A 24,418-nucleotide genomic window follows, 5' to 3' on the forward strand; every position below is an offset into this window, starting at 1 on the left:
GCCTAGCGACAGCCCCCCCGGCGCAGCCCGGCGCAGCGGCAGCCCCCCCCGGCCTAGCGACAGCCCCCCCGGCGCAGCCCGGCGCAGCGGCAGCCCCCCCAGGCCTAGCGACGGCGCAGCCCGGCGCAGCGACAGCCCCCCCCGACCCATCACTTACCTGGGAGGCTTCTCGGGGCTGCTGGGCTGGGCTGGGCTTCTCCGCTGGGCAGCTCCAGTTTCTGCACCTTCCTCTAACAGAGGATGGTGCAGAATGGCCGCTTCAGCGCGCTCCCGAGCAGTGACAGCTCGTCTGCGCATGCGCAGAAGAGCTGTAGCGGGGAGCACACTGAAGCGGCTCGTGCTGAATGGAGAAGACCGGACTGCGCAAGCGCGTCTAAAAAAGCAAGCTGCCAGCGAATTTAGACGGAACCATGGAGACGAGGACGCTAGCAACGGAGCAGGTAAGTGGAATAACTTCTGTATGGCTCATATTTAATGCACAATGTACATTACAAAGTGCATTAATATGGCCATACGGAAGTGTATAACCCCACTTGGTTTCGCGAGACCACCCCTTTAATATACGTTTACAAATTTGCCAAGGCCCCAAGCTGCCATGACTTAGCCACGGGCGAGAACTTCAGGTAAAGGAGAGCACTGTGGGACCAGCTCCTAGCGCCCATGCCAATCAGTAAAAAAAGCAGCAGGGACCCTCTGTTTGTCGGGCACAGCTCTGTACTTTTAGTAGTGGCCGCAGCCCTTTCAAACAGCTGGTCAGCAGGTGTGCTGCAGGTCAGTTCCCCACCGGTCTAGTATAATTCAGTGTTCCCCCAACTCCAGTCCTCAGGGACCGCCAGGTGATGTAATTATCATCAGTGCCTCACACATTGCCACAGCTGTTTTTACCATAAGATATCCTGAAAACATGACCTGTTGGTGGTCCCTGAGGACTGGAGTTAAGAAACACTGAGGTGGATGATCAGTTCCTAAGCATAGGGAATCAATTTCAAGGTCACAGATGATAACCCTTTTAATTGTGACTTGGAAAGAGAACGGTTTAGCTTGCCTTTTTTAAATTTCCTTTTTTTCCCCCCGTTCAGGTTCTGATCAAGAAGAGCTATGACCGCACCAGACGTCAGCGGCGGAGAAACTGGAAGCTGAAAGAGCTAGACCGAGAAAAGGAGGGTCAGGACACGGATGATGAAAGGTCTGCATCTAGTAACCACCATTCATAGTCTGTAGGACGTTTTGTCATCTGACAGATGATTGCTACATTAGTAACACTTGTGTCGTAAGAAGGCATGTACTCCTGTAGGCCTTATTTATGGAGGGTAACTCTATAGTCAAAAGATGACAATCGTTCAAACTTTCTGCAGCTAACGCTAAGATATCACACTATATGTGGTTAGAGGAAATGGTATTGAAGATACACTTGCAGTATTTAGCATACACCTCATGCATGCAGGTATGTGTTGGCACTAGGCTTATAGTCTGCAGATGCACGGAGTGACCAGGGCAGGTGGGCACAGTGTCTATATTTGCCCCAGCTAGGAGTTTCCATGGCTGAGGGGCTGCATTATTCTGTGCCATCTCACTTTTTAGCTGGAATGGTGTAAAGCAGTAGAAATATCATCTTGGATTCTCTTAAAGGGCTTGTTCAGGGAGAATATTACTGATGACCTATCCTCAGGATAGGTCATCAGTAGTTGATCGGCTGGGATCCGTAGCTCGCGGGCGTATGTTGTCAGTGCCACAAATACACAGGTCAAAGCGGAAGCCTCCACACTGACCTCCCATGTAGTGGCTGGTGCTTGTAACTGCAGGCACGGCTCCCATTGAAATCAACGCAAGCTGTGCTTGCAGTTAAAGTGCTGGCCGCTACACAAGATCGGCGTGGAGGCTCCTGCTGCTTCTGCCCCGACCCCTGTATTTGTAACTGCATGGTAACCTGGTTAGCAGAGACATCCCAACTACCTATAGTCCACTAGTAAGTGACTAATCTCACTCCGTGTAATGCACCTACACCTTTTAAAAACTGGAAAACCCTTTTAAAGTTTGCTTAACCCCTTCATGACATGGCCTATTTTGGGCTTAAGGATGCAACGATTTTTGGCGGATTTTCTTCTCTATTTATCAAGTCATAACTTTTTTATTTTTTTTTCGACGCGGCAGTATAAGGTCTTGATTTTTGGGTGGCGAACTGTAGTTTTTATCGGCGTCATTTTTGGGTACATAGACTACAGTGTAAAACTTTTTTATTATTTTTTTTTTATGATAGCAGGGAGAGAAAACGCATCAGTTCTGCCATAGATTTTTTTTTTTTTTACAGCATTAATCATACAGCATATGTAAGACAATCCATTTTTTTCTGCGGGTCGGTACGGTTACAACGATACCAAACTTACATTTTTTTAGGTTTTTCCACTTTTCTGCAATAAAAACCCTTTTTTGGAAATCAGTTTTTTTTTCTAAATCGCTGCATTCAAAGTCCTGCAATTTTTTTTATTTTTCTATGTACGGAGCTCTATGAGGGCTTATTTTTTGCGAGACGAGCTGTAATTTTTATTGGTACCATTTTGGGGTACACACGGCTTTTTTGATGACTTTTATTGCGTTTTTAGCTTTTTTTTACGCTTTTTTCCGTGCAGTCAAAAGCATGTGCAACTTATTGTACGCGTCGTTACGGATGCGACAATACCAAATATGTGGGGTTTAAATTTTATTTTTACCTATTTTTTTTTTTTTTTTTTTTTATGCTAAAAAAAGGGGGTTTACTTTTTAAAAATTTTTTTTTTTTTTACATTTTTTAAAAATTCTTTAAATTTTTTTTTTTACAACATTTGTGTCCCTCTGGGGGACTTTCACCACAGCTGTTGCAGCGGGACGCCGGCTGTGACTGACAGCCGGCTCCCGCTGCGGGATAGCGCGGGATCATATGTGATCTCGCGCTATCCCCAGGACGTAAGTTTACGCCCTGTTGTGGGAAGTACCAGGCTCCCAGGACGTAAACTTACGCCCTGGAGCGGGAAGGGGTTAAAGTAGTTAAGGTTTATGTCAGCCATGTATGTTAATGCCTATGCAATATGTCCCTATGTGATGTACAGGATGTATAATACAGTGACTATCACGTCTGTTATCTCCACTGCTCCCTGCACTTCCCTCTCACTCCCCTGATGCAGACCAGTGATAATATGAAAGCTAGCTAGCGCATACAATGTATCTGAGATTGAAGCAGACACTGTCCACTGAACAAAATCAGGAATCCTAGTCATATCAGAGTAAGTTATCAGCATCAAGTGTCAGCAGTCACACAGTGTATAAAACTTTCATTAACCTCCCAAAAAAAAAAAAAAAAAATCCTCACTTATCTTATCTATCCATAAATGTAGCCGGACTTGTACATTACATAGCATAAAGGGGGCCAAAAAAGCTCAACTCCGGCATTGTGTGTTATTTTTTTCTGACTACCATCGTGCCGGGTAAATAATGCCTTACTTTGATAGGACTTTACAATGATACCAAATTGTTTTTTAAAGATTATTTTATTATAAATATGGCAAAAGGGGCAGTTTGTAAACCTTTTTTGATTTGATAACACTTTTTTTTTTTATTTTTATCCCAGTTCCCATAGCAGACATGAACTTGCAATGGTTTAATCACTCTTCCAGTATGCTGGAATACCATCGTAGTACTAGCATGGCTTGATAAGCAATCTGCAGTGGCAGCGCTGGGGGGTTCAGAAGGTTTCCAGCTGCCATGATAACCGAACAGCACCCCGTACTCTGATTAGGGCATTGAAATACTGCTGTCAGAATTGATGGTGGCATTTTTAAAGGGTTAGGGCTCATCCCCATGAGCGCCGCGGGAGTAACACAATTAAAAAAAAAAAAAAGTGCCTGGAAGTGATTGCGTATTTCTGCGGTCTTCATAAGGGTTAATGTCCACAGGCCTGCAGGGTTTTCCCATGCAGAATCCCGCAGCGGATTCCACCTGGCCCGCAGATATGACATTGTATAATACATTATACTCACCTGTCTGGAAGCTGCGGAGTTCTCCTCCATCGCGGCCGGATCTTTTTTTCTTCTGCACGGCGGATGCGCTTGGGACACCGGCGGCATGCCGCACTCATTTGCGTTCCTTTTTTCTTTTTTTTTTTTTTTTTTGAAACTCCTGCTTTCCCGCAGTCCCCGGTACGGACGCAGTGACAGCCGTGGACGTGCCGTGGATCCGAACGGCTTCCATTTGCCTCAGTAGAAGTCGCAGGAGCCGTCCGTGCAGGAAAACCGCAGAAAAATGGAGCATGCTGTGGTTTTTACCTGTGGGTGCCCAATGATTCCCTATGGACACAGCTCACGTGCGTGGGAGACCCGCGCTTATTTCGTAAATTTATTTAAGTTGTGGACATGAGGCCTCCCGCAGAGTAAATCCGCAGAAAATAGAACGTGTCGCATTTTTTCCCTGCTCACGGAAATCTGTGTTAGAATTCCACATGTGAGCTTTGGCACGCAGAAATAGCTGAGAAATTCCCACGCATTTTTCTGCAGTGGGAAATGCATAGCAATTCCGTCTGTGGGCATTTACTCTTAACATCCGCGATCATAGCTATTGCTGGTGGGTGTCAGCTGTAAGGCCTCCCTCACACAGGTGTTATTGTGCTGCGCTAAACGCTGTACAACGCACCCATTCATTTCCTTGGGGCTGCTCAGACAAGGCTGAAAATGCAGCGTCTTCAACGCTGTGCTTTAACAGCGTTGCATGTTCTATCTTTATGCGTTTTCAGCCCTGCTTCGCCCATTGAAATGAATGGGCAGCGGTTTCAGCACTGCTGAAAACGTGGCAAAACTTGGTACCGCGTTTTGGGCTTCCCCTGCACTGACAAATCTGTTGCCGTAGACAAGGTTTGAAAACCCCACCTCCAGCAATAGATTGCTGTGATTGGGCATCGAGCCTGCGCCGAAAACCAATTACAGCAATTTATTGCTGGAGGTGGGGTTCTCAAACCTTGTCTATGGCAAGATTTCTTAGTGCAGGGGGAACAGAGATCAGCGGCTGTGACCCGGATGGCAGCGGCTAGGTGAGTATTGATTTTTTTTTTTTTTTTCTTTTAGCATCCTTTCTTTCATCTGTGCTGAAAACGCAGCCAAAACGCTGGCATAACGCATGCCAACACTGCTGGAACCGGGCAGAATCTGCAGTAAACGCAGCATTGAAAACCGCTGCTTTTCTGCAAACGCCCTGTGTGACGGAGGCCTGATAAAGAGCTGGCACCCGCATTGTATAAAACGGGATCAGCTATCTATCACCTTCCATACAATCCCCAAACCTCCATGACATATAACTGTATGTCATAGACCATTAAAGGGTTAATATGAGTGATTCTGATGTCTGATGTGCCCCATTTGCACATAATGAGGACCATAAAAATGGTTCACTGAGAAAACTTGATCCAACAGAGGCCTGACCTCAGCTTCTTTGCTATTCTGGAAAGGCTTTCCACCAAGGGACATAGGAGTAGTGACATTGCTACCAACTGCTTATTAATGGTCACAATTCAGATGGTACCGTACATATTCTAGCTTACTTTATCAGCGCTCCCCCTCCTAAGGTAAAAGCCCACCAGGTAGAAATTGATGAAAACTTACTGCCAACGAACTCTCCTACTATGAGCCATCTACTGTCCTGCAGTGCTTGGTCTGATGGGACCCCTTTATTAAGACTGGCGTATGTGCTCCAATACATGTCACCATGCAGATATACCGAAACATGGCAGAATTGTATTACTGAATCTCCCCAATCCTATTGTTAGTTCCCAGAAACGGGGTACTTGATTTGGTGTCTTGGAGGATCCCAACATCCAACAAACCTCTTACAGTTTTGCCCAGGTTGACTTCTGGGAATTGACCAAATCTAGTTGGATAAAGGTAGATGCCATTATTAGTTTGTGATGACAGGGTGTTAAATTCTTTCTTTTTATGTTTAACCAAACTACTGTTGCGTAAAACTAAAAGAATTGTTAATCTGCAGTTATGCCTAATTATGTGTTTTATTTGTTAACAGGCAATATCAAGATTTCCTTGAAGACTTAGAAGAAGATGAAGTGTTGCGGAAAAATGTGAACATTTACAAAAGTAAGGATATCTACCGTACCCAGGACGGCGTTTGTTTCCATGCAGATGCTTTATCATTATTGTTACTTCGTTTATTTTTATTTTATGCCGAAAATATACTTTTTGCTGCAAACAGTAAAATTCCAACAAGTAGTAATAGTGATTCACAACATTTTGCCACAGGGAGCAACCCTGATTTTCTTGTGCTTTTTTTCCCATTCTAGAGGTCTTTGGTTTAACATCCACTTCATAGTGGGGCATGTGTACATTTGTGTAAATTAGTTTACTCTGCATCCTGCTTCACCAGTGTCTATGGCCACACATGAGTTCCATGAAACCCTGATTCGAATACTTGTAGCCTAGTGTGGGGTCAAGTGGCAGTGGTGATACTTGTAAAATGAAATCCTATATTATGACTGGCTGTCTAGGAAAATACTAATGTTATGGGGATTGTCCACATTATTGGTAATCAATGCTCTATTCACAGTAGTGTCCTCCAGTTTTCCTATGGATTTAATCGAACACTTATAGACTTTAACCCCTTAGCACTATAGGATGTACAGTTACGTCTTGCAGCTTCGGGGTATGTATAAAGAGAGATCACGGGGCGATCCTTCTCCATACATCGCAGCTGCCGGCTGTTTCTTACAGCCAGCACCCACCTGCAACAGCTCCAATAAGCCGCGCTGCTCATCAAAACTTTAAATGCGTTGTCAATTCTGACATTGGCATTTAAATGCCCCAACTGATGTTTCGGGGTCATGTTCGCCCCTCCCTACGATGAGATCACAGGGAGCCGTGCAGGTGTCATGGCATCCGGGAGCCTTCTGAAAGTCTCCAGGGCTGTCATTGCAAATTGCCTATCAAGCCATGCATGTGGCATGGCTTGATAGAATGCCTGTCAGATCGCCATATAATGTAATGCTATGGTATTACATCATACTGCAGGAGCCATCAAAGCATTACAAGTTGTTGTCCCCTCTGGGGACAAAAAAAAAGTGAAAATAAGTTTTTTTAAAAAGTTTTACTGATAAAAAAATAAAAAGTAATAAAAGCTATAGAAAAACAAAACCTTTTATATTTATAATCTAAATAATAAAACAAAAATACATTTGGTATCGCTGCATCTGTAAAAGACCGCCTGCAGACGAAATCCCGCACACCAAACAAACCGCGGCATGCTCTAATTCACGTCACTCACCGGCCGCCGGCTGCACTGTGCGCAGCCGGCACATGAAAGAGCCGGAGCTGCGGGAGCGGGTGAGTTCCGCGCTGCTCTCTGCAGGCGCATGGGTTGGGTCCAGCTGCGAGACTTCTTGCAGCCGGATCCGACCTGGCCGTCTGCAGGTGGCCATAATCTGATCTAGCAAAGTAACGCATTATTTACCTTGCATGGTGAACGTCATCAGAAAAAAGAAGCCAGAATTGTGCTTTTTTCCGTCACCTCATCTCCTAGACAAAATGTAATAAAACGGGTTTTTTTTTTTTTGCATAGGCCCCCCCGTTCGGCGCAGGACAAACCCAAGGGATGTGTTAAAAAAAAAATATATATATATATATATATATATATATATATATATATATATATATATATATATATATATATATATATATATATATATATATATATATATATATATATTACTTACCCGAATCCCCGCTCTGCGACTTCTTTCTTCTTCCTTCTCCAAGATGGCCGCCGGGATCTTCACCCACGATGCACCGCGGGTCTTCTCCCATGGTGCACCGTGGGCTCTGTGTGGTCCATTGCCGATTCCAGCCTCCTGATTGGCTGGAATCGGCACACGTGACGGGGCGGAGCTACGCGATGACGCGTAGAAGGGGGCGGAGCCATAACGCCGCTCGTGCCTGGACCGAGCAGAAGGGGAGAAGACCCTTCTGCGCAAGCGCGTCTAAAAAAGCAAGAAGACAGCGAAATTAGACGGAGCCATGGAGACGAGGACGCTAGCAACGGAGCAGGTAAGTGAATAACTTCTGTATGGCTCATATTTAATGTACGATGTATATTACAAAGTGCATTAATATGGCCATACAGAAGTGCATAGACCCACTTGCTTTCGCGAGACAACCCCTTTAAGGGGTTAATGAGGTGTGTAGAGCTTCCATCATTTGATGACTAACTGCAGACCGTGGTGGTGTTTGTCAGGAATGCTGGAAAGGCCTATTGTATCAATGACAGAGGCTCTCAATGCAATTCTGATCGAAGCTTGGCGTGGTTTTATCCCAAACTAGCATCACTTAAGCTGCAAAGATCTATAAATATTATATCATGAGCAACTCGGAGCTGGAAATATAAGCAATAAAGTGGTGATCATGGGCCATTTTCTGGGTCTTCTATTAGTCACCCCATTGAAGAACACTGCAGTCAGCCTCTCTTCAGACTGAAATAGATAATAGTGGATTCTATTCAACCATCACAGTCAATAGCGATAAGATAGACAACTTATTTAATATCCTGTAGTTGATACACGCTTGCTATGAACTAGGGAATTGATTTCTATACACCAACTAAATACCCCTAAACCTTTCAAAACTGTTAAGTGGTCTCTGCACATCCCTTTATCTACATGGCAGTTGACCAAGACCACATTGCTCAGCCCTTTAATCCATTCCAATCCACTGTCTGACGTCTGAAGACATTATGATTTAAGGCTGTACAGCTCCGATGTAGGAAGCAGTCTGTCGGGGTTCTCTTACTGTATATTGCCAGCCTCTCTGCTGTTGGAGCCTATCCAACGTGTCACCTCATGCAGTACTGGCTCTAGCCAGCAGATAGCGCTGTTGTATTAAAGCAGAAAAGGAGTAAGACCCCTAGGAAAACCAGGATGCAAATTGGATTGGAAAGGGTTAATTACCAGAATGAAAAGTGCGATGTAGTCCTACGTATTGCAGTTTTGCAGTGCCATTTAGTGGGTACATTTAGCACCCCCTAAAATATACCTTTATATCGTAATGACCGTGTGTGTATAGAGAGATATTTATGTAGAATCCGTAACCCAGATATTTAAAATGCACGGCTCCTGAATTGTTTGCACTTATTTGACACGCTTGCGTGTCTATTCGAGAACTCCAGAGAATGCTGAGGTTCCTTAACAACCTGCATTATGTGCTTTCCCCGGCACTTTTTGGTCTGCTCCAATTTGGAGCTCATGCTGATTTTTCTTCTTTCAGATGCTAACATACCAGTAGAGAGTGACACTGATGAGGAGGGAGCTCCCAGAATCAGCCTGGCAGAGATGTTAGAAGATCTTCACATTTCTCACGATGCCACCGGTGGGGAAGGGGCAGAAATGCTGACAGAATAGACTTGCTTCAAAGCATCCCGCTGGTGCGTTTCATAGAAGAGGATTTAAAATGTGTCCAATTTAATTTTGAACTATCTGAAACGTGCACTCATACATATTTCTCTCTGAACTTGGATTACTGTACACTAAGCTCTTGTGTGTGCTTCCCTTCCAACTGCCAAATATTAAAATAACAAATGTTTAAGCTGTTTGGAATGTAATTTTATATTTCTTTCTGCGCTGACATCTTCTAAAGAGCTGATGAGTACAACACATACTGCAGGTGGCTGCAGGACAGATTACCACTCGCATACATCGGAAGGGGGAACATCACAGGAATCGCGAGCTGCCGAGAGGACTTCTCACGTTTGTGGCCGCTTTATAAGAATAAAGGAATTTCATTGCAAGGTGGATTCTGTTTCAGGTTTACTTTCTAATATTAATAGATAGATAGATACTAAACCCAATCTAAGACTTTACCTGCAGCTCTATGAAGTCTTCTTTGTTGACCTGCTTTACACCTCGGAGAAGTCTTAAGATGTGGAGACTGGGCTCAAAGATGGTAGGCGCAGCTACTCAAATTGGTGTATGATAGTCCCCTGGTTGAATTCTGAGGTTTTAGTTTTGTGTATTAGTATAATAACGCTCTGTGCTGTAGTAAGGATAAACTACAAAGAAAAGAGCCACAACACACTCACAACCCCCACGGAAAGGACTTCTTTAGGGGAGGGGAGGGGGGGGGGGGGGTGGAGACCAAAGTCAAAGACCTCCAGTGGTCAAAAATGCCAACTTCGGGGCTATGGACTTATGCCCCTTCAAAATTACAATAAAAGGTAGCAAAGAAGTGGCAGCATAAGATGATGCAGAAAAAACTCTTTAGTTAAAGGAACATTTTTATTGTTTCGTAGTTAAAAATAGGCAACGTTTCGACCTAATCAAGGTCTTTCTCAAGCCATTAACAGATGAAACAAGGTATGATATCCATGTTCTTTAACTAAAGAGTTTTTTTTTCTGCATGATCTTATGCTGCCACTTCTTTGCTACCTTTTATTGTAAGGATAAACTACAAATGCAGCAAAGTTTAACATGACTCTTGCCGTGTTATAACTCTTCCCCCCCCCCCCCCCCCCCCCCCCGCACGGTTCACACTTTTAGTTTCTTTACATAGACTTTTGCTGGGTTAGGATGAGAAGGTTTTTAATGGCTTAAGATAAAATAACTTACTGTGGCAAGTTATCACAGACGAGTTACAATCTGCTATGTCTGTATATACAGAACTGTGCAAAAGTTTTAGGCAAGTGTGGAAAGAATACTGCAAAGTAAGAATGTTTTCATAAATAGAAGTGTTTGCATTTTGTTAATTGGACCATAAAACTACTAAGTGAATGAACAAGAGAAATCAAAAATAAATCAATATTTGGTGTCTCCGCCCTTTTACCTTCAAAAAAGCATAAATTCTTCTAGGTACATGTGCACACAGTTTATGAAGAACTTGGCGGGGAGGTTGTTCCGAACATCTTGGAGAACTAAGCACAGATCTTCTGTGGATGTCTGCTTGCTCAAATTCTTTTGTCTCTTCATGTAATCCCAGACAGACTGGATGATGACATCAAGGCTCTGTGGGGCTGTATCGTCACTTCCAGGACTCCTTGTTCTTTATGCTGAAGGCAGTTGTTAATGACATTGGCTTAATGTTCGGGGCTGTCGTCCTGCTGCAAAATAAATTTGGAGTCAATAAGACACCTTTTTTGTTTTTTTGGGGGGAAAAAAAAAATCAATCTTTGCAGCATTTATCCACACCCGCCTAAAACCTTTACACAGTATTGTAGGTTATTTATTTCAAGGTTTCTGTGTGTGTGGTGTGTGTTTTTTTTTTTTTCCCCTTGCGTCAATGTTCACTTCTTTACAGTTATTTCTGGGATGTATCAAAACTGTCTAGGTCAGTGGCCTCAACCAGTAGCTCAGGAGCCACATGAAGCTCGCAGACCATCGTGTGCTTCACCATGGAAATCGGTTTATCTCCAGCCTGCAATGCCACTGCATGGCGTGTCGTGCACTATTTTGCCACTGCACGGCATTTGCATACTGTGATGCATTTTGCCACCATGCGGCCTATGTAGAGGTTCACAGTGCAGCCTTGATATTTGATCGTGCATTTCTCCTGTGTAATGCCGCTGTGCTGCGTTTTTTTTCGCTGTTAATGGCAGGAGACCGGGAAGCGGCCTGTGGGTGGCAATGGGGCCTGTGTGTCACAAAACTGGCCAGTGTTGGGCAACCCTCCATGAGGTAGTTCTTCCTCACTCACCCCAAACACTATGGCCCCCTCCTAGGCACCATAGTCTTGTCTCTTCCCTACCCAATCCAGCCTCAGCATGATTCTGGGCTTGCTGACTCCTGTAGTACCTAGCATACTGGAAGGAGTACTCGCACAGGGATTCTCTGGACTCATCGACCCTCATGTCTGCTCTGCACCGGGTGGAGCCTTGCCTGTCAGTAGCTCCCCTGTTGCCCCTCCTTCAGTTCCCTGCAGGCGGCCTTGGCGCAGTGTAGAGCGTCCAAAATGACACGCAGACAGGGGCTAATGAGTGCCACATGCTATGCGTGCTCTAACTACACTACGAGGTTACATCCAGTCAGAGAATATCTCGTCTTACGAACAACTGTGTTGGAGCTAATTGCCAGCATGGCTCCCGCCTTGCTGAGACCTGTGGTACCCTCCATGTGGAAAGATTACTTGCACAGGCATTCTCTGGACTTATCGCCCCTCATGTCTGCTCCGGACCCGGTTGAGCCCTCCCTATCGGTAGCTCCCCTGGTGCCCCTTCTGCAGTTCCCTGCAGATAGCCATACAGCAGTGTCCGAGTCCAGGATGACAAGCGGATAGGGGCGGCCAGAGCCACATACCAATTGTGCTCTAGCTACAGTACGAGATTACATCCAGACGGACAATATCTCGTATTATGGACAACAGTGTTTTACCCAATTATCAGCATTCATCTGGCCTTGCTGTAGAGCGGTGTTACCTTTTACATGGAAAGAGTACTTCGCACGAATTCTGCGAACACATCGCCACTTTTTTCTACTCCGGAACAGTGAAGCCTTGCCTAGGACTGGATCCCCTATGGTGGCCAGCCTGCATTTTCTTTGCAGGCAGCTCTGGCGTAGTCTCCGCTTGCAGGATGAGCCGCAGGCTGGAGCCTGGCCAGAGCCACAGATGTTTTACGCTCTCACCAAAGTACGAGATTGGCAGACATCAGTCAAGCAATATCTCGTTTTACAAACAGTCTTCTATAGTGTAGTGGTAGTCCAGGGGTTCACCCTCCAACAGTGACCCTGGGGGCTGTAGGTCCATCTATTAGCTCACCTCCAGTCAGAACCGAAACATCTAATGTTTTTTAGGAAGACTGGACTGCGGCCATGTCCATGCGGACGTGGGTCACTTAGGTTGTCACTGCCACCTCAGTTCCTGTTTTCTGGCCATAGGACAGTTTAGACAATGTTGAGGGGTAGCTGCTCTGCCGATCTCTGCTCTTCCAAGGTTTCTTCCAGATGTCTAAAGGTAGGGACTGCAAAGCCTCACTCCCAAACTCTATGGCACAAAGGGTTACCTGTCCTGTGCAAGTCTCCACTGGGTAAGCCTGGAATCATCCTCTTGCACCCTGGTGGATGCTGTGCTCCCCTGTCTTTGGAGGTTGGGACGGGCAGATTATTTTTTCTTGGCCTTGTGAGATCCTTCTACTGCAGGTGTGGGAGACCCCCTAGTGGTGGAATGCTCCCTGTATTGCTGGACCTGGAGGTTTGCTGCATGCAGCCTCTTGTTTTATCAGCTGATAGAGGTCAGGTGTGCACTGATCTGGGCAACGCCTAGTATCACCACTAATTGGAGCAGGGTAGAGAAATGAGTGTGTTCTAAGTGGATCTCCATCCAGTCCTTAGTGTGGAATATCCTTGCATACAGAAGGGATTGGATTCCACCTTTGCCTTAACCGCACAAGAACCGAAATGATAGGCAATGGCTATCTGCGCTCATTATGCAGACTCAGGACCAGATGGCTATTTTCTAGTGCTCTGCCTATGGACTCTATCACCCGGCCATAAGCATTCTTGCGTGCGCCCGCCAGCGCCATAAAAACATGTGAAACGGAGCACAAATCTAACGTTTGTGCGCCCGTTCGGACAGCACAAGCCCGGCATATATATGCTGAGCCCACAGTGCTGTTGGGCGTGGGGGGAAACAGTTTAGCTCTCTTAAGCTGTCTCCCCCTCATCGACTCTCTACAAGGAGTAGGTGGGATGAGGTGAGAGCTAGTGTGCTAAGCTACCGCCCCTTGTCGGCAGCCAGAAATGGCAGGGGTCGGAGCTTTGCAACTAGCTCGCCCCCTGTCCTGCCCCCTCACATTGCAAGCAGCCGACAAGGGGTGGAGAGGAGGAGAGAAGGGGGAGGGAGCTGTCATTGGCTCCCATAGGAGTCTATGGCAGTTGCTGTATTCCGGCCAGGAAAGCTAGTTGCAGGACTATCTTTCCTGCTCGGTGTAACAGCGCCCAGCTCTATATTGGCCGGCGGGGTGATTTTTCGCCGCGGGAATACGCCCATCTGATCTGATGCATTGGAATCTGATGCATCAGATGGTATCGTATATCGGCTGGCCGTGAAAACGGGGGCTGATATGCGCTCATGTGAATAAGCCCCATGGCCTATTCATAATAAGCCCCTTAGTGCTTATGGCTCACAGCTGAATAACTTCAGTGTTTGTGGCCTGCGGTGATATAGCCTCTGAGCTGACAGACTGTGCTACTGGTACGGCCTCCATCTTTGGTCATTGTCTGTATTGTCTCCAGGGCCTTTTGCATAGGGGCCTCTGGGCCCAACCGTTAGCTTGTGGTCTTTAGTGGAAAGGTCAGTAGACAAAGCCTCTTTCCTTACCATATCATTTCAAGTCTGGTCCTTGGTAAAGGATACTGTGGAAAGGCTGAATGAGGTAAGACTCTTCTGATGCTTCCATAAGAACAGAACGAGCATGAACTGTAGTTTGGGGCATAAAGAGGTTACCTGGGGTAAGACCAGGTGAATGTTCACCTATGAAAAGGTTGTACAAGAAGCCATCTTTCTAAATTCACATCCTTATGTGAAGGATTAGCTATAGGGTGCCTTACACTCTCAATGTCTAGTCAAATTGTGATCGTATAATCTAAATTCAGCTGGGTATTCTTCATTGATGAGCTAGCTTCAAGAACCCTCCTAAGCTTCCAGCTTTAAACTAAACCCTATGTTTGGACTGGTTATAAGGATGTATTATCCCGCACACAATGTCTTGATGGGATGTTTTTCTTGTAACTATCCTTCCTTCTCTTTTTTTTTTTTAAAGATCCTACGAGGTAAGTTCCATAGTCCGGATGACGGCAATAAAGAAACCACTACAACCGGGACCAGTTGGATCTTGGGGACTGACAAACTGCTATATATCTTTGAAGGATTGAAACATTTATCTGGTTATGCTGCACAGTTTTAGCACCAGGAGTAGAGCAAACCAGTACTTAAGTCAAATCTGTAAGGCAGCTTCTTGGCGTTTCACTAGTACATGGTTGGTGGGTTCTCCAATCCAATGAGTTTATTAGCTGTCAGTAATAGTATTTCAGGCTATCCAACCCCACGCTAATTTGTCTAGTTTACTCTCTCATGGGTGCTGTCATGGGCGTAAGGGAAACAAGAAGACTACTTGCTGGTAGTCTGTTTTCCACAAGCCCATGACAGCACTGCTAATTTTCCCCCTACTGTTGTGTTCAAGTGCTGTTTAAAAAATAAAAATAAAAAAAATAAAAAATTTAGGTCTAACTAAAAAATAGAAAAGGGTCACAAATGGTCCATGGATCTGGCTACAGAACTGAGGAGGTGAACGGTGTTCCTTCCTTTAAAGAGGCGGTCTTTCATGGGTGCTGTCATGGGCTCATGGAAAACATTACCGGTAAGAAATTTTGTGTTTTTTTTTTTTTTTTTTTTCCCCCCACATTTCACATAGGACTATATGGCAACTTTGAACATTGTATACATCATAGATTTCATTATGGCCCTGATATATCGCACCCTTAGGCTGCATTCACCTGAACATATATCGGCTCGGTTTTCACGCCGAGCCGATATATGTCGTCCTCATCTGCAGGGGGGGGGGGAGGAGGATGGAAGAGCCAGGAGCAGGAACTGAGCTCCCGCCCCCTCTCTGCCTCCTCTCCACCCCTCTGCACTATTTGCAATGGGGAGAGGCGGGATGGGGTAGGGCTAATTCTTGGAACTTAGCCCCGCCCCCGTCCCGCCTCCTTTCATTGCAAATAGTGCAGAGGGGCGGAGAGGGGGCGGGAGCTCAGTTCCTGCTCCTGGCTCTGTCCTCCCTGCAAATGAGGGCGACGTATATCGGCTCGGCGTGAAAACCGAGCCGATATACGTTCGTGGGAATGCAGCCTTATGTAAATAAAGGTGGTTGCATTGGGGCTTGCAAGTTGCTGTGCTCCAACGATCACAAGAAATTCATTATGTTTGGACTTCTGGCAATTTTTTGGTTACAGCAATTTGTGAATCGCAATGTAACCACATTCCCTTACATTATAGTTCAATCTTTAGCCACATGATGTGGCTTTAGTAACCATGCAGCCCTACCCTAAAAACTTTCTTTTGTCCATTTTTGAATCTTGTATGCCTCTGAACCATCACAAAGTTAATTGTAGCCCACGAGGTCCAATAGGTTGTGGATTAGAGATGAGCGAACGTGTTCGTCCGAGCTTGATATTCGTGCGAATATTAGGGTGTTCGGGATGTTCGTTATTCGTAACGAACACCATGTGGTGTTCGGGTTACTTTCACTTCCTTCCCTGAGACGTTAGCGTGCTTTTCTGGCCAATTGAAAGACAGGGAAGGCATTACAACTTCCTCCTGTGTTGTTCCAGCCCTATACCACCCCCCTGCTGTGAGTGGCTGGCGAGATCAGGTGTCCGCCTAATATAAAAGTCGGCCCCTCCCGCGGCTCGCCTCAGATGCCTTGTGAGTTAGATGAGGGACAGTGCTGTTTGTACCGGAGCTGCTGTAGGGAAAGAATTGGTAGTTAGTGTAGGCTTCAAGACCCCCCAAAGGTCCTTATTAGGGCCACTGATAGCTGTGTGTTGGCTGCTGTTAGCAGTGGCAATTTTTTTTTCTTCTCAAAATCGCCTCTGCAGAGCGTTGCACCCGGCATTAGGGACAGAAGTGTTGCATAGTTAGGGAGAGTGTTAGGAGTGAGTGTAGCCTTCAAGAACCTCAACGGTCCTTTCTAGGGCCATATTTAACTGTGTGCAGTACTGTCCAGGCTGCTGTTAGCTGTGCTGCATATTTTTTTTCTTCTCAAAATCGCCTCTGCAGAGCATTGCACCCTCCATTGATACTGCAGGGAAAGAATTGTGTAGGCAGGGCCACAACACAGTTATTATTCATTGAATATACGCAGTGCGGCCTTTTGCTTGTAAAACAAGTGAAAAAAATTCTATTTGTCCTGCCTCTGTCCGTCCTAAGGACACGTGGACACGTGTCGGCTGCGTGTGCAACGTTTAAAAATCAGACGCACCCAGCTACGTTTTACTCCTGGCTTCGCCATTTGCTTTCCTTAATTTGGAAAAAAAATACCTGCTCTGCCAGAGTTATAATAACTCTGCTACCCTCAAGTTCTGTGCCACATTAGCAGGGCCACAGCACAGTTATTAAACTTCTCATGTTCATTGAATATACGCAGTGCTGCCTTTTGGTGGAAAAAAACTGAAAAAAATTCTATTTGTCCTGCCTCTGTCCGTCCTAAGGGCGGTGGACACGTGTCGGCTGCGTGTGCAACGTTTAAAAATCAGACGCACCCAGCTACGTTTTACTCCTGGCTTCGCCATTTGCTTTCCTTAATTGGGAAAAAAAATACCTGCTCTGCCAGAGTTATAATAACTCTGCTACCCTCAAGTTCTGTGCCACATTAGCAGGGCCACAGCACAGTTATTAAACTTAGATTATTCATTCACTAGAGGCAATGGGGCCTTTCGTTTTCAAAAAAGGGAAAAAATTATATTTGGCCTGCAGTCTTGCGCCAATTTATTTCCTGCCTGTGAAATCAAATCACTGGTAATACAGCATGCTGAGGGGTAGGGGTAGGCCTAGAGGACGTGGACGCGGCCGAGGACGCGGAGGGCCAAGTCAGGGTGTGGGCACAGGCCAAACTCCTGATCCAGGTGTATCGCAGCCGACTGCCGCGCGATTAGTAGAGAGGCACGTTTCTGGCGTCCCGACAGTCATCGCACAATTCATGGGTCCACGCGGGAGACGGTTATTAGAAAATGAGCAGTGTGAGCAGGTCCTGTCCTGGATGGCAGAAAGTGCTTCGAGCAACCTATCGTCTAACCGCAGTTCTGCGCCGTCCACTGCTGCAAATCAGAATCCTCTGTCTGCTGCTCCTCCTTCCTCCCAGCCTCCTCACTCCACTCCAATGACACCTGCTCAGCTGCGTGAAGACTCCCAGGAACTGTTCTCTGGCCCCTGCTCAGATTGGGCAGCAGTGGTTCCTCTCCCACCAGAGGAGTTTATCGTCACTGATGCCCAACCATTGCAAAGTTCCCGGGGTCCGGGGGATGAGGCTGGGGACTTCCGCAAACGGTCTCAAGAACTTTCTGTGGGTGAGCAGGACGATGAGACACAGTTGTCTTGCAGTCAGGTAGTAGTGAGGGCAGTAAGTGCGAGGGAGGAGCGCACAGAGGATTCTGAGGAAGAGCAGCAGGACGATGAGGTGACTGACCCCACCTGGTTTGCAATGCCTACTCAGGACAGGTCTTCAGAGGGGGAGGCAGGGGCATCAGCAGGGCAGGTTGCAAGAGGCAGTGCGGTGTCCAGGGGTAGAGGCAGGGCCAGACCGAATAATCCACCAACTGTTTCCCAAAGCGCACCCTCGCGCCATGCCACCCTGCAGAGGCCGAGGTGCTCTAAGGTCTGGTAGTTTTTCACAGAGACGCCTGACGACCGACGAGCAGTGGTGTGCAACCTTTGTCGCGCAAAGCTCAGCCGGGGAGCCAACACCAACAGCCTCAGCACCACCAGCATGCGCAGACATATGATGGCCAAGCACCCCACAAGGTGGGACGAAGGCCGTTCACCACCTCCGGTTTGCACCGCTGCCTCTCCCCCTGTGCCCCAACCTGACACTGCTATCCAACCCCCCTCTCAGGACACAGGCACTACCGCCTCATGGCCTGCACCCACACCCTCACCTCCGCTGTCCTCGGCCCCATCCACCAGTGTAGTTCAGCGCACCGTCCAGCCGTCGCTTGCGCAAGTGTTTGAGCGCAAGCGCAAGTACGCCGCCACGCACCCGCACGCTCAAGCGTTAACCGTCCGCATAGCAAAATTCATCAGCCTTGAGATGCTGCCGTATAGGGTTGTGGAAACGGAGTCCTTCAAAAGTATCATGGAGGCGGCGGCCCCGCGCTACTCAGTTCCCAGTCGCCACTACTTTTCCCGATGTGCCGTCCCAGCCCTGCACGACCACGTCTCCCGCAACATTGTACGCGCCCTCACCAACGCGGTTACTGTCACGGTCCACTTAACAACGGACACGTGGACAAGCACAGGCGGGCAGGGCCACTACATCTCCCTGACGGCACATTGGGTGAATTTAGTGGAGGCTGGGACAGAGTCAGAGCCTGGGACCGCTCACGTCCTACCCACCCCCAGAATTGCGGGCACCAGCTCGGTGGTTGTATCTGCGGAGGTGTATGCTTCCTCCACTAAAGCACCCTCCTCCTCCTCCTCCTCCTCTGTCTCGCAATCAAGATGTGTTAGCAGCAGCATGTCGCCAGCAGTCGGTGTCGCGCGGTGTGGCAGCACAGCGGTGGGCAAGCGTCAGCAGGCCGTGCTGAAACTACTCAGCTTAGGCGATAAGAGGCACACGACCCACGAACTGCTGCAGGGTCTGACACAGCAGACCGACCGCTGGCGTGCGCCGCTGAGCCTCCAACCGGGCATGGTCGTGTGTGACAACGGCCGTAACCTGGTGGCGGCTCTGCAGCTCGGCAGCCTCACGCACGTGCCATGCCTGGCCCACGTCTTTAATTTGGTGGTTCAGCGCTTTCTGAAAAGCTACCCACGCTTGTCAGACCTGCTCGTAAAGGCGCGCCGGCTCTGCGCACATTTCCGCAAGTCCCACACGGACGCTGCCACCCTGTGCACCCTGCAACATCACTTTAAGCTGCCAGTGCACCGACTGCTGTGCGACGTGCCCACACGGTGGAACTCTACGCTCCACATGTTGGCCAGGCTCTATGAACAGCGTAGAGCTATAGTCGAATACCAACTCCAACATGGGCGGCGCAGTGGGAGTCAGCCTCCTCAATTCCTTTCAGAAGAGTGGGCCTGGTTGGCAGACATCTGCCATGTCCTTGGTAATTTTGAGGAGTCTACCCAGGTGGTGAGCGGCGATGCTGCAATCATTAGCGTCACCATTCCTCTGCTATGCATCTTGAGAAATTCCCTGCAAACCATAAAGGCTGCTGCTTTGCGCTTGGAAACGGGGGCGGTGGAAGACAGTATGCCGCTGGATAGTCAGGGCACCCTCCTGTCTATTTCTCAGCGCGTACAGGAGGAGGAGCATGAGGAGGATGAGGAGGAGGGGGAAGAGACAGCTTGGCCCGCTGCTGACGGTACACCGGCTGATTGCCTGTCATCCTTTCAGCGTGTATGGCCTGAGGAGGAGGAGGAGGAGGAGGAGGATCCTGAAAGTGATCTTCCTAGTGAAGACAGCCATGTGTTGCGTACTGGTACCCTGGCACACATGGCTGACTTCATGTTAGGATGCCTTTCTCGTGACCCTCGCGTTGCACGCATTCTGGCCACAACGGATTACTGGGTGTACACACTGCTCGACCCACGCTATAAGGAGAACCTGCCCACTCTCATTCCCGAAGAGGAAAGGGGTTCGAGAGTGTTGCTATACCACAGGACCCTTGCGGACAAGCTGATGGTAAAATTCCCAGCCGACAGCGCTAGTGGCAGAAGGTGCCGTACCGAGGGCAAGGTAGCAGGGGAGGTGCGGAGATCGAGCAGCATGTACATCCCAGGCAGTGCAACAGTCTTTAAGGGCCTGGACAGCTTTATGGCTCCCCACCAAGACTGTGTCACCGCTCCCCAGTCAAGGCTGAGTCGGCGGGAGCACTGTAAAAGGATGGTGAGGGAGTACGTAGCCGATCGCACGACCGTCCTCCGTGACGCCTCTGCCACCTACAATACTGGGTGTCGAAGCTGGACACGTGGTCTGAACTAGCGCTGTATGCCCTGGAGGTGCTTGCTTGTCCTGCGGCTAGCGTCTTGTCGGAGAGGGTGTTTAGTGCGGCTGGGGGAATCATCACAGATAAGCGTACCCGCCTGTCAACCGACAGTGCCGACAGGCTAACACTCATCAAGATGAACAAACGCTGGATTTCGCCAGACTTCTCTTCTCCACCAGCAGACAGCAGCAATACGTAAGCAATACGTAGGCTGCACCCGCGGATGGAAGCTACGTTCTCTCTCACCATCCAAAACGGGGACATTTCTGCTTCATCAATCTGTGTCTAATATTCCTCCTCCTTCTCCTCCTGCTACTCCTCCTGAAACCTCACGTAATCACGCTGAACGGGCAATTTTTCTTAGGGCCACAAGGCTCACTCAAATAATTTTTCTAAACAATTTTTAAAAGTTTCAATGCGCTTAAAAGCGTTAGAACTGTAACTTGAACCAATTTTTCGTTAAACTGGGCTGCCTCCAGGCCTAGTTACCACTTAAGCCACATTAACCAAAGCGATTAATGGGTTTCACCTGCCCTCTTGGCTGGCCATGGCCAATTTTTGGGATGTACATTAGTACTGTTGATACAGCAATTTTTGTGGGCCCTCGCCTACAGTGTAATGAAATTAATTTTTAGCCCACCTGCATTCTAGCTGACGTTACCTCAGCTGTGTTGGGCAATGCAATGGGATATATTTATGTACCGCCGGTGGCTTCCTGGCACCCACCCAGGCTGTGGGTCCACAGGGAATTATAAATGCATCTGTTCCACTTGTAAAGAACCCCAGTCTGACTGGGGCATGCAGTGTGGGCCGAAGCCCACCTGTATTACGCATGACATTACTACCTCAGCTGTGTTGGGCAATGCAATGTGATATTTTTGTGTACCGCCGGTGGGTTCCAGGGAGCCACCCATGCTGTAGGTGCACACGGAGTGTAACCTACATGTGTCCACTTGTAAAGAACCCCAGTCTGACTGGGGCATGCAGTGTGGGCCGAAGCCCACCTGTATTACGCACGACATTACTACCTCAGCTGTGTTGGGCAATGCAATGGGATATTTCTATGTACCGCCGGTGGCTTCCTGGCACCCTCCCAGGCTGTGGGTCCACAGGGAGTTTAACCTACATGTGTCCACTTCTAAAGAACCCCAGTCAGACTGGAGCATGCAGTGTGGGCCGAAGCCCACCTGTATTACGCACGACATTACTACCTCAGCTGTGTTGGGCAATGCAATGGGATATTTTTGTGTACCGCCGGTGGGTTCCAGGGAGCCACCCATGCTGTAGGTGCACACGGAGTGTAACCTACATGTGTCCACTTGTAAAGAACACCAGTCTGACTGGGGCATGCAGTGTGGGCCGAAGCCCACCTGTATTACGCACGACATTACTACCTCAGCTGTGTTGGGCAATGCAATGGGATATTTTTGTGTACCGCCGGTGGGTTCCAGGGAGCCACCCATGCTGTCGGTCGACAGGGACTTCACAATAGGGAGTTGTACCTGCCTGTGTCTATGATTTAAAAAGCCCGGTCTAACTGGGGCATGCAGACACCTTGACAGAATGAATAGTGTGTGGCACATAGGTTCCCCATTGCTATGCCCACGTGTGCAGCTCCTGATGGCGGTGGCACAGGATTCTATTTCTCATTGCTTCTGTACAGCATTGTGGGCTATTGCCCCGCCCCTTTTAAAGAGGGTCGCTGCCTAGCCGTGCCAACCCTGTGCAGTGTGTGCCTGCGGTCCCTCGTCATGGCAGACGCACTTCTAAATAGACATGAGGGTGGTGTGGCATGAGGGCAGCTGAAGGCTGCGCAGGGACACTTTGGTGTGCGCTGTGGGGGGGAGGGGGGGGGTTGGGCAGCATGTAACCCAGGAGAAGTGGCAGCGGAGTGTCATGCAGGCGGTGATTGTGCTTTGTTGGAGGTAGTGTGGTGCTTAGCAAAGGTATGCCATGCTAATGAGGGCTTTTCAGAAGTAAAAGTTGTTGGGAGGGGGGGGGGGGCACTCTTGCCGCTATTGTGGCTTAATAGTGGGACCTGTGAACTTGAGATGCAGCCCAACATGTAGCCCCTCGCCTGCCCTATCCGTTGCTGTGTCGATCCCATCACTTTCTTGAATTGCCCAGATTTTCACACATGAAAACCTTAACGAGCATCGGCGAAATACAAAAATGTTCTGGTCGCCCATTGACTTCAATGGGGTTCGTTATTCGAAACGAACCCTCGAACATCGCGGGAAGTTCGTTTCGAATAACGAACACCCGAACATTTTGGTGTTCGCTCATCTCTATTGTGGATCTGTAGTCTAGAGGCAGCTGAGAATCTGTCCAGCCATGTCTGCTTGCACTCTTGGCCGGCTTCACACGGGTGTAAGCATATTTGCAAGATGGGCTTTTCTTTTTGCGCATGTCTGTGCGTATTTTACTGGTCTTTTTTTTGTGCTGGCATGCCCTGTGTATTTGTGTGCACAAAAAAAAACCCAAGCGTGCTCCCATTGATTTCAATGGGCAATTAAGTTTAATTAATTTAGTATGTGCATGACAATGCTACAGGTTTTTTTTTTTTCCACAAATGCGTGTGACTGAAGCTATTAAAATTAATGGGTACTATGCTGTGCGTATTGTGTAAGTAAATTTTGCATGCGTAACATGCAGCGCAAATGCGTTTGTGTGTATAAGCCTTACGATGAAGTTTACATCGGCCATATTGATTTGCTGAAAATAGGGCCAAGAATGGGCAGACCGGACAGATGGCAGAGAAGAACTGCAGGTAATTTACTACCAGCCCTCTCATGGTAACATATTATGTAAGGCTGAAAAAAGACGTGCCCATCCAGATCAGTCTATTACCACGCCCTCAGGCAGAGAGTTCCATAGTCACACTGCTCTTACAGTAAAGAACCCCCTTTTATGTAGGTGTAGAAACCTTCTTTCCTGTAGAGGATGCCCCGTTGTCACAGTCCTGGGTATAAATAGATCAGTCCCAGGAACTAATTTTGTCCCAAAACTTGAGGGTTGCTTTAAATACGCTGATTAATTTATAAACCCTTTCAAAGCGGATATCGGTCGACCGCTTGTTCAGGTGATGGCTATTTTGCCCAACACTCCTATACACATAAGGGGGTGTTAAGCTGAGCTTGTATATGCTCTGACTACAAAGAGGCAAGAAAGCTGCTTCCAGACAATTCTAGCTACAGCTTATCTACCCAAGAATAAAAGGATCTGTGTTGAAATCCAACTGTTGGATCGTCCTCTCCTACTGGTATCTGCCTTTGGGAGGCTGCCATATACATTATAATTAACCGGACCCACGCAATTAGATGATGTTTATGGCTAGCCTAAGAGCAGCTCCGCTTCACAAAGAAGTAAGCTCATTATGGCTTACCACTGTCACTTGATCCATGTTTAATCAGACATGAAACCCTCTCTAGAGCAATCTTTTCTATGCCAGATCCTTGTATAGGGGCATAAAATGCAACGCCAGCAAAAGGGTCTGCTTACAGTAAAGGTTACTGTAATACATATGCCCATAGACTCCACAGTATAAGTGGGCACAGCAGGCATTCTTACGGAAGCTGGTTATTTTCATGAAGCTAGGTGTATAGTTTGCTGTGGTGTGGATCTCACCAACTGCTAGCATACACTTTCCCTAAAGGAATGTTCTTTAGTTATTGGGGAGATGTATGTACGCCTCGGCTGGTTATATAAAGGCGCTGG

General features: G+C 47.6%; 1 protein-coding gene and 1 long non-coding RNA gene across 3 annotated transcripts in view; one reads left to right on the top strand and one right to left on the bottom strand.

The window, feature by feature from the left end:
• NMD3 (NMD3 ribosome export adaptor) overlaps positions 1 to 9,602 on the top strand; it is a 50,199-nt gene extending 40,597 nt beyond the window's left edge. For both annotated transcript variants that reach the window (XM_066600599.1, XM_066600605.1), the window contains exons 14-16: positions 1,080 to 1,186; positions 6,037 to 6,107; positions 9,279 to 9,602. In XM_066600599.1, coding sequence (XP_066456696.1) covers positions 1,080 to 1,186; positions 6,037 to 6,107; positions 9,279 to 9,412 — 312 coding nt within the window. In that variant the 3' untranslated portion in view covers positions 9,413 to 9,602. The remainder of the gene's footprint in view (positions 1 to 1,079; positions 1,187 to 6,036; positions 6,108 to 9,278) is intronic.
• Positions 9,603 to 10,768: 1,166 nt separating this feature from the next.
• Positions 10,769 to 24,418, bottom strand: part of LOC136610755 (uncharacterized) — a 114,073-nt gene continuing 100,423 nt past the window's right edge. The window contains exon 3 of the long non-coding RNA XR_010790156.1: positions 10,769 to 11,103. This is a non-coding gene — a long non-coding RNA (uncharacterized lncRNA). The remainder of the gene's footprint in view (positions 11,104 to 24,418) is intronic.

The sequence above is a fragment of the Eleutherodactylus coqui genome, chromosome 1 (assembly GCF_035609145.1).
Source record: "Eleutherodactylus coqui strain aEleCoq1 chromosome 1, aEleCoq1.hap1, whole genome shotgun sequence".
Classification (NCBI taxonomy): Eukaryota; Metazoa; Chordata; class Amphibia; order Anura; family Eleutherodactylidae; genus Eleutherodactylus; species Eleutherodactylus coqui.